Raw genomic sequence first — 11,416 nt, 5'->3', positions numbered from 1 at the left:
GGGTTTGGTTCGGACTCAGGTGAAACAAGACTTACACCAAATTTTTCGGGTATAGTATCAGGTCTGGATTCAGAGTCTAATCGGGTTCACTATTAAAAAAATCATACCCTGACCTGATAAAAACTACATGAACCAAACCCTGACCATACCAGGTAAAATCATTTTTTTTATAATTTTTACATTAAAATTTTGCGAGTCTTAATCGGAACTCGGGTCGGGTCCGAGTCTGGTATAAAATTTCACCAACTATACCCGGCACCATGTATTAATCGGACCTTCGGGTCTGGACTCGGGTCTTATTATTTATCATCATTTCCCGATGACCCTATAGGGTTTGGTTCGAGTTGGGTACGGGTAAACCAGGCCGGTTGACACACCCCTACCCACGACCCAAAAAATGGTGATGATGGTAACAAAGCTTCTGAAAAAGAGATCAAACAAACACGTTCAAATTATCATCAGTTGTTTGCTGCCCTCGTGGGCACAAAGGATCTTCTAGTGAAAAACTGTAAATTTTTATGTTTGGCACATGTAATGTTCCTGATGTAATGTAAATGTTTGGTTTAATAGAAAGAGGCTCTTAGATCATGTTTTTTTTTATCATGTACAGTGGATTGTGTTTTAAAGGTTGAAAAACTCAACAGACAAACAACACACACTGCACTGAATTTTCGTTTTTGTTTTTGGATAATTCAAAGAAAAAATAAAAAACCCATCACTGACGGCACAATGGCTGGCATCCGGTAAGATAAAACTCTTAAGGTCCCTCTTGTGTCCACCGGGGTGGGGAGTAAGTCCAGCTTCAACCATGGGTTTTGAACTTGTGATGTTCTGTCAACTTTGGTGACATTCACAAGTCGACCTTATTTTCAACATCCAAAAAAATCAAACTTTTATGTCCAAAAAATAAAAGAATGGTTCTTACTATTTTGGTCATGCTTGACACATATGTGAGGATAGATTTAGTCAAAACAACATTTCTGTGTTTGTTCCCATTAAGGGGTTCACCACAAGGGTAGCAAAACTTTTTTAGAAAATGAGAACTCATGGCCTCACAGTTGGACTCTCGTTGTCTGGCCGCAGAACAGGAGAGACAGAGAGAGGGGGAGGGGGAGAAATGCACAGAGGAGAGGGTTCGGGATGAGGAGAAATGAGAAGGCATCGGGATAACCCTACATCTAGTAACACTCGACACCCGTTCAAATTTTTTTTTTGTTCTCCACATCCTGTTCCCAAAGTAACAGGGGGGATTGGAACGATGTTTAACAGTGAAAACATACACTGCAGATGACATTCTGCGCATCCACCGCATCAGTTGTTTGTTCACCACAACTTTGACATCCTGCGCGATGCGCGATCAAACATACCCTTAAGGAATTTATTTCATACAGTGACAATCCATTTCTATATGCTTTGTGTGCTTATGAAAGGTATGATTGTTTATAATATAAATAAAACTTTTATTATCACAGCACATCTTCAATAAAGTAGATGTTAACACCCATATCCTTTAATAGACTTCTTAGCCAAACAAACAACTTTAGTGGTGGTTGTCATTGCCTGATACTTTATTTCAATGAAAGAGAGCAACACATTTTTTTGCTTCTTATACCTCCAAGAGATAAGTGAATTGCCAAGAAAGATATAATAACATGTAGCAGAAAAATGATCATTATGATTGTCTCCCTAATCTGAATCAATATAGACAATTAAGTTTAAAGATGATGAAGAGGTTAAGAAAAAACTTTTTATTATGGTGCCCTTCAAATATTTGATCATGCTCATAACAATCATGTGAAATGTGGTAAGACACATGCTGAAACTGGCTCACAGTGTGGACCACTTGTGCTTGTCAGGTTGAGTAATTAATAAGTACATGAGGGATCCAATTAACCGATAATAAAAAGTAAGATTCTTTTAAAAAGTGTCATTATTGACCCTCATTTTTGTATTGATAACCTTAGGAGTATTAAATATATTTCATCAATCTGTCTTAATTTAATAATTACTTTGAATGTCAATTTTATTTAAGATAGCACTTATTCTTTCGAGAAGTACACAACCTCAATACCTAAAAAACACCTCAAGAAACCATGGCTAGACATACAATAATAAAATAATTATACATGCTTATGCATTTCTAACAAAAAGGGTAGTGTTGGTGCAACATGAAACAAATTCAATGTCAATCATAACCTTACTAAAATGGTCATACTAGGCCTTAGGAGTCTTTTAAGACCATATAAAGCTTTCTTAAGTTATAGAACTTTATCATTTTTAATATCAAATTTGGGAGGTGGATCCATATATACTTCTTTACAAAGGCTACCACTAAAAATGCATTCTTAATATCTAAGAAAGAAATATGATATTGTTTGACAGATGCCACGACTATAAGGGTTTTAACACTAGTCATTATTCTAACTATTGGAGAAAAGTTTATTTATAGTCAATTCTATATTTTTATAAATAACCCTTGACAACTAACCTAACTTTATATCTTTTTTAGGTAACCAACACTTTTGGTCTTAACCTTAAATACTCACCTACAAACTATGACCTTTTTTCCTAAGAGCAAAACTACATTTTTTCAACTATTAGTTCTAAGAAGGGCATCTAGCTCTAATTGCATTGCATCTACCTAATGAGGGTGATTATTGGCTTCACTATGATTTGATGGTTCATGATAAACATAGATGGTCATTAAACAAGCTCTATAGTTTGCGAAAAATGATTCATAGGATATGAACCTATTAAGAGGTCTAGATATCTGTTGGGATTTCTTAAGATTATGTCCTATGAGAAAAGGTTTGTCTAATGATTGGCCTTGTGAGTAATGTTCAAATGTGCAAGGTTGATCTTCACTTTCGCGTCGAGTGTACATTAAGCTCATGAGATGTCTTATTATTAGAATCAATAAGTAGGTTATCCCCAAACATATCATTAAAAATATTATCATCAATGCATTCAACATTATCACAATCATTAGAACTAGATGAATCACTTCCTTTTTTAGGCACAAGAACAAATAGAAATAAGTAATCTACTTTCTCCTTAGGTTTATCTTTATCAAATCTATTTTCTTCTTTTTTTTAAGTTATATTTCTAAAGATGTATAATTTATTATTTTTTAAATCATAACATATGTCTTTTTTTATTTTCTCCATAATCAACAAACACATATTTTATGGCTTTTAGTGAAAGTTTGTTATTTTCTTAAAAAAGTACAAAGCATTCGCATCCAAAATTTCTTAATCTTTTGAAATCCAAGGTTATTTTGAGCAAATTTTTTAAGGGGAAGACATTATGTTTATTAAGTAAATGATGATAAGCATGGCTTCGGCTAAAAAAAATTTAGGAACATTTTTTAAAATGAGTAAGGTTCTAGTCATCTCAATTATATGTTTATGTTTTCTCTTTGCAAGATCATTTTGTTGGAAAGTTTTTGGACAAGATCCTTGGTATAAAATTTTATTTTATTTCAACTAATTTTGAAATTCATTTGACATATATTTTTTACTTGAATAAGAGCAAATAATGAAAATATTGGTTTGAAATTAATTTTTGACAAGTGAGTGAAATTCTTTAAAATGTGTAAAAACATCTGATTTAAACCTAAAGAAGTAGATCCACACATATTTAGAAAAATCATCTATAAAAGTAACATAATAAGAATACCATCTTTTAGACATGATGGGAGAGGGTTCCCATACATCCAAATGCACCAATTCAAAAAATCTTTGAGAAACAAAAGTTTTATTTGCAAAGAAAAGCAATTTTATTTTTTCAATAATATAATTTATACATGTAAATTTATTTTCATTACCAATTTTTTTCAATAATGAAAAAATGTACAACTTAGATAAACTTGCATGTTCAAGTCTTTTGTGCCAAGTAACGATATTTTTTTCTTAGGCAACATTATAAAAAGATTTGGATGGTAAAGACAAAAAGTCCTTGTAACAAAGTTTTTCTCTCTTATGGCCTTTCTCAATCAGCTTCCATGACTGAAGATCTTACACAGAGCAACCCTTAGATGAGAAAAAGATTTCATATTCATGGTCAGAATTTTGAGAATCTAAAATTAAATTTTAATTCGATTTGAGAATAATTCTCATTTTATGAATAATGAATTATTTTAAATCTTTTAAAACTTTTTGCAAGTTTTCAATTCGTTAAATTTTTAAAGAAGTTCCATCGATGGTTGAAACACATGAAAAGTAAGAATTGGTGCATTTTTTTGGATAGTAGAAAGGCACTATGAGCCATGTGAAAAGAGGCACTCATATCAAGAATCCAAGAAGACATAGCCAAAGGGGAGGAGGATGAAACTGTGGCACCTGATCAAGGTTGAAGAAGTGCTTGACTTTAGAAATTATTGGAGAGCCTTCGCCAATATGGCAATAGATAAATATTGAAGGTCTCCACCTTTTGTCTTTGCCACATCATTCACTTTAGTGTATTTTTCTCCAATAAAAGTCACCTTCTTCTTTAGCTTTGGACAATCCGGCTTGATGTGTCGTTGTTCATTGCAAAAGTAGCACATGACCTTCCTTGATCCTCCATAGTTTTGCTTCTTAAAGTGTGGAGGTTTGTAAGCTTTTATGTTGTTTCCTGGTCTTGACACACTTGTACTTCATCTTCTTCTTTAGTTAAGCTAAGATGTGTCTCTTCTTCGCAATCTCCATCATAGCCTCATTAGAGAAGTTTGATAGAGGAGGGAAGACAAGACTTGCTCAAACTTTAGTTGGTGAAGTCCATGAAAATAATGAAAAAAAGTGCTCATTTTTCATTTGTTTATTTATAAGTTCAATGATGGGTCCTTATTTGGGCTCAAGAAGTGTAAGTTTATCCCATAATGGGAGAAAACACTATAGTAATCTTGCACACTCATATCACCTTGCTTCATGGAACATTTTTTTTTATAGAAAGTATTTGGTGAGTCAGGTCCTTTTGAGTATACATCCCTTTCAATTTGCCCATGCTTCTTTTGCTTTCTTAAATTTGACAATATTAACATAAATTTTTAATTCAATGTTGCTTATGAACCATGCTAAAATCTTAACATGCTCACTATCCCAATTATCCATCTTTGTTTGGTATTCTTACATAACATTCTCTCTTTTATTGCCATTGAGAGCCTTAACTTAATCACTTCCACCTTAGTGAGCTTGAATTGGGGTTCAAGAATATATTCATTCACATATCCTCATAACTTTTTGGCCTTGAAGTGGTTCTCTATTATTATGGCCCATATCAAGTAGTTAGAGTCATTCAACTTAAAAGAGAGTATGATCATTGATTCTCCTTTCAGTAGTAATGATGACAAAACGCTTTTCACGTGACCTGAGAAAAAAAAAAGCACAAGCAAGCATCAATAGATGAAATCCTCCAGCAATATGATAATAAATCTTATTGATTTTAATGCCATGTAATAGAATCAAGAACACACAAATATAAATGCCGCTAAGGGCAAAAGCACAAGCACAGACCCAAAAAAAGGCAATACTCAAGTCACTAGAGGGCAAATACAAGTGTCAAAACACAATCATAGTAGACACTCAATATATAAATAATACAAAGCAAATTAATATATATTTAATAAACCCAAGGTCCAACTTAGGAGATCCAATCAAACAAAGTCTAGATGTAAAGTCTATGAATTTTTATAGGTTCTTTAATATATATATATATATATATATATATATATATATATATATATATATATATATATATATAAAGTTGTAGTTGGATGCAGATATATCCAAACTAATCCATATATATATATATATATATATATATATATATATATGGATTAAATTGGGCCCAAATGGACCCAACCCAATCCAAACCCCCACTCTTACCCAAAAATTTTGGGTTGGATTTGATCGGATCCAGTTTAGCTTCCGCACATCAAGATTCATTTGGATCTTGGATGTTGGATCTTGGATGGTGGATCAACCCCTTGTCGGATCCACATCACCCTGCTTTATGTCATTTACTTTGCTGTCGTGCTGTAATATGCACAGGGTATTGCTTTACGCAATTTATTTAGCTCGATGTATGGTTTCACACATCAGGCTCTGCTTTGTGTTATTTACTTTATCGTCATGCTGAAATGTGCACAAGATTATATTTTTAACAAGGAACTTAGTTTTGTGCACTCATGTCTGCTTTAAATTACGCTAGCATATATATATTTAAAAATGCAGATTTGCGCATTCTCACCGTAATTCAATCTTATTGAAAGAATCTCCAAGTGAGATTTCAAGCTCGCATTTTGCCGATTTCTTGAAAAGTAAAACAAATATTTTATGGTTGCATATTTGCAACACCCAACTGTTTCATACATAGCTTACCCCAAGTTTATGACAAGACTCCCTTGCATACTTAGATCAATGATGTCACATCCGCATTTATCGGACAGACCATCCAGCATTGGAAAGTTTCTCTAAACCCCTTTCCAAATCGGTCACGACCTAAGGCACAGGATATCACTGTAGTTGGGGTTTTCTTTTGAGAAAACCCATATCGTCTCCATCATATTGATATTGTTAGACATGCTAGACATGTTAGTACAATGATTAATGAACTAGAGGTTTATTATGACCTTAAAGTGTGACATAGCACCTAGCTAAGGGAAATTACATAAATGAAATGATCACCTTCACATGCAAGATGCTCGATTTGGTTTAAAAGACCAGAGCATGTAGAATGAGTCCTCAATTAAAATAAGACTTGACACACTCGTTCATCTTTTTGGTTCTGTCAAGAGAGAGAATGTGATGGTATAAAAATTTTGATGGACAAGTTGTTAACAACTATTCTTCTCGAGTTGCAATGACTTGATGTCCCCGGTCAACGGAGTTAGGGGGCTGAGCTACCAAATATTATCTTAGGTGATAGATCCTATTGACTTCTGTAGAAGTTCATATGCATTTCTCGTTGTTTATGCCTCTAGGGAATTCTCTCTCGGTCAATAAGTTGTCTCATTGGAAGTGAACTCAGCTAGTTGTCTGGGGTATCAAAATACATAAAATAATAAATTCTTAGACAATCTCAATTGTTTCTGCGTTTTATCGTGTGTGTACCCACCGATCAATAATTTTCGAAATAAGATTACCATGCTCATTTTTACTTATTATGAAATTGCACATCGAGAAATGTATAATGCATATGTTAGTTTTGTGTTGACTTTTGTTATCAATGTACCTATCAGGTTTTCGTAAGTCTGACCCATTTTCATGAGATGTAGGTGATGACTAAGTTGATGTCGTAGGCGATGCGTGATGACGTGATGATATCAAAGATTCATTGTCTCTTTGCTGCTTCGATCCTAAACATGTTTTTTTGTAATTTTGTATAAGGATTCTTTTGTAACACCTCTTTTGTATAAACTTTATTTATCAAAATACTTGTTTTAATGCTTTGTGGTTTCAATGATTATATGAAGATACATAATCTATGTGCAAAGGTAAGGTTCGCTTGTAATGCGCCCAAGGTCCGTTGACTTGTTCTTTCAAACACCGTTTTTCAGTGAACTACCATTTTAAACTCTAAAAAATGATTGATTGCAAAGTTTTAAATTTTTTCTAAAGAAAATTTTACAAGTTCAAGATTTTGGGGCATTACAGCTTTGGTATCATACCGAGGTTAGAGAATATAGTGGTTCTTGATCATCCGACATTTGCATCGTGTTGTGAGTATAAGTTTTTCCTTTTTCTAAATTTGTTATACTGGAAAAAAAACATCTTGATATATTTTATGCCTTGATAAGACTAAAAAGTCTTTATATTCTTTTGAAGCTTATGTCTGACAACAAACTTGGCGATGCACATATGGCAACCATGCAAGGCATGAATCCAACAACCAACATGAAAATAGCCCATGGAAGTGAGCACGTAGGACGTGTGGCCGCCCAATGAGAGGTAGGGGATTTGTTATGGAAAATAATGGGCGCTTGACGTCCTGGTCAAACTATTGGGCTAACAGACCACCTTCACCCATCTTTACAGATTCATAGGGACTCATACTCCATTTTTCTTACCAAGCACTATTAGTCGTATCATGGGTTGTGGTGCACTTTATGGAAGGCAGTTGTGTTCCATCTCATGTATTGGTCGATCAGCAGATTGCATCTGGCACACAAGAGGTTGAAGGTCCTCCAGACACCCAGGATGAGTCTCTCTTTTATGGTGAATTGGGGCATTTCATTGAGATTTGTCACCTTAAAGAAGGTAATGGCAAAAGACACTTGGCAGCGTAGGGACTGGAGGATGCTTCTTCCTCAGTCCAGGGTGCTTAAGGGATACCTAGACATGTTGAGGTATCAACGAACTCAACGGATACGCGAAACAATAACTCACCCAACTACTCGCCAGACTCTCCAGTCTACACCTCGGTTACACCCCTCTATATACAAGACTCATCACATTATACATCAACAATGCCCCCTTACAAGCCTAGAGCCCTCAATGAAACTCCAACTTTAACCCCCTCTCCTCCGTGTAGGCTTAGGCACACAGGCAATACGAGGAATTATGTTGGACTATACTCAAACTGTCCTTAAGGGGAGTAGGTACTTGTTGTTTTTATTTCAGAGTATGTGAACTCTTTTTGCGACAAGTTGTCCCTTCTACTTTATCAACCAGCGGTGCTGGATTTTTGTAAGGTGTTTCAAATTTTATATATAAAAATGTATCCTTTTAATTTTGAGTTCTTTAAATAAATTCTAACTTAACCATCCTTTGGTATGAATAAAGGGACGTGAAGTACAAATGATGAATGGTCTGAAAATGGAGATTCGTCATGGATTTCCTTAGCACCCTGGCCAATGCTATCTAAAGTCAAGTTTGTGCTCAGAGGGATCAAGTTGCATCTACTGAGGTGAATCATCATTATAACATCATCACTTATGATTTTTTTTTAAACTGGATCCCCCAACCTTCGCTAGCAAGACTGATCCTGAGCTTGCCAAAATTTGGGTCGAGGAGACTGAGCAAGATTTCCAAGTACTGTCGGTACCCAAAGAAAAGAAGATTGTTTTTGGTACTTATCGACTTAAGGATAATGCTAAAAAATGTTGAGACGCGACCCGGGGTATCCATTTCCTAGGAGCGACAGTTGTTCCTTGGGAAGCTTTCCATGAAGCCTTTCTAGCAAACTATTTTTTTTTCATGCATGAGACAAAAAGAAAGAATTCTTTGAGTTATGCCAAGTTAACTCAAGTCTGGTGGATTATACCATGAGATTTTAGAACTTAGAGCGATACTGCTCTAACCTGTTCAAGGATGATCGTGAGCAAGCCGAAAAATTCATTAGAGGACTAAAGGAAGGATTTTGTCATCGGGTTCTGACCAATATGCCCTCGACTTTCTTTGTGGCTATTGCGACAACCACCCTTTTAAATGATGATTGAAAGTGTTCTGAAGGTATCCTAAATAAGAAATCATCTATTATTGGTGGTGAACAAAAGAAGGTTCCCTCGGGTGGCCAAGTTAAGTGGCTACCTTTTCATAGGCAAAACAACAGAGAAAGAAAAGAAGTTCATTCCTCCAGCCAAGAGGTAGAGACCACAAGGTGGTCCCCAACTTCAGCAACAGTCCAATGATGTCTGCCTCAAATGCAGATGTATGCATAGTGGACAAGCATGCCCCTTTGAGACAAGAGGATGTTTATACTATGTCAAAATGGGTTATTTCATACATGAGTGTCGTAACAAAGAGGTAGATGACCTCAAGAGAGACGTCGGAGTACCCCAGCCTCCTCGACCTCCTCAACCTCCTCAGCAGTAGCTTAATACCTAGAAGAGGGTGGCAAGATGAGTTTATGCCACCTTGGTCAAACAGTTGACCAAAGGAGAACTCGCTCAAGGAACCATTCTAGTCATTGCCTAAGTGGCTTTAGTATTTTTTTTATTGTGGTGTCATGTATTCCTTCATTGTTGTTAAGTTTGTTAAGCAATTGCAAGTACCAGTAAAACCTTTGAATAATGTCTTGCATGTGTATAACCCAATCAAGAATAACACAATTTATGTAACCTACGTACCAAATTTAAACATAGTTTTGGTAGACCAACATTTGCCTACATGTGCGATTCTACTTCATATGACTGAGTTTAACGTCATATTAGGTATGAATTGGTTGCATAAGTATCATGTCAAGGTTTTGTGCTGTGATGGGAAGGTTGTGTTGTCTCAACCGGGTGTTCCTAAGGTGAAATTCAAACTCTCAAGGCTTGTCCTTATTGATCATGTTATATCAATAATGAAAGCACAAAAATACTTGCAGAATGGATGCACTGCTTTCCTAGTCAGTGTCATCCTGACAAAACCAACCCTTATACCAATCAAAGATCTAAAAGTAGTCCGACAGTTTCCTGATGTATTCTTGGAAGAGCTACCAGAACTTTCTTCGTATCGTGAAGTAGAATTCAACGTCGAGCCATTACCTGGAACCATGCCAATCCCTAAAGCAGCATATCGAATGGCACCAACCAAGCTCGAGGATCTCAAGAAGCAGTTGCAGGAACTGATGGACCAAAGATTCATTCGGCCCAGCATGTCACCCTGGGGAGCATCGATGTTGTTAGTAAAGAAGAAAGATGAAACATTAGGATTGTGCATAGACTACTGGATGTTCAACCAGGTCACAATATAAGTACCCACTGCCTCGTTTCAAAGATCTGTTCGATCAACTACAAGAAGCTAAAGTTTTTTCAAAGATCGACCTTAGATCTGAGTATCATCAACTCAAAATTAAGGACAATGACATTTCAAGGACGACCTTTCGAACTAGATATGGGTACTATAAGTTCATTGTCATGATTTTCAGACTCACCAATGCGCCTACAACTTTCATAGATTGGATGAATAGGGTGTTCAAGCCATACTTGGACACCTTTGTCATTGTGTTCATCAATGATATCATGGTGTACTCTGAAAGTTTGGAACAACATCGTGATCACTTGAGCATTGTTCTGGAGACCTTGCGAAAACAATATTTGTTTGTCAAGTTCTCCAAGTGCGAGTTTGACTCAAAGAGGTTATGTTCTTGAGACATGTTATTTCTAAAGATCCTGCCAAGGTGGACATCATACTGAGATGAGAGCAACTAAAGAATGTACGAGATATCCATAGTTTTCTTGAACGAGCTAGATACTATCGAAGATTTACCCAAGACTTTTCTAAGATCGCTCTACTAATGACTAAACTCTTAAAGAAAGGAGTTAAGTTTAAATGAAATGACAAGTGCGAGGATAACTTTCATATGCTCAAGAAGACTCACAAACACTCCTATTTTAGCCTTACCATCTGGTCAGGGCGGGTTTGTTATTTACATCGATGCTTCAAGGACGGGCTCAGGTTGTGTACTAATGTAGAACATGAAAGTGATTGACTATGTCTCGCGATAACTT

General features: G+C 35.7%; 1 protein-coding gene across 1 annotated transcript; it reads left to right on the top strand.

Annotated features, from left to right (window-relative positions):
* Positions 1-10,134: 10,134 nt before the first annotated feature.
* Positions 10,135-10,659, top strand: LOC149839388 (uncharacterized). Its single transcript, XM_090004851.1, has one exon. The coding sequence runs from the start codon at positions 10,135-10,137 to the stop codon at positions 10,657-10,659; it is 525 nt and encodes a 174-aa protein (XP_089860977.1).
* The last annotated feature ends 757 nt before the right edge of the window (positions 10,660-11,416 follow it).

This window comes from Nuphar pumila, chromosome 4 (assembly GCF_984573655.1).
Source record: "Nuphar pumila chromosome 4, dmNupPumi1.hap1.1, whole genome shotgun sequence".
Classification (NCBI taxonomy): domain Eukaryota; kingdom Viridiplantae; phylum Streptophyta; class Magnoliopsida; order Nymphaeales; family Nymphaeaceae; genus Nuphar; species Nuphar pumila.
This window is presented reverse-complemented; position numbering and strand designations above follow the sequence as displayed.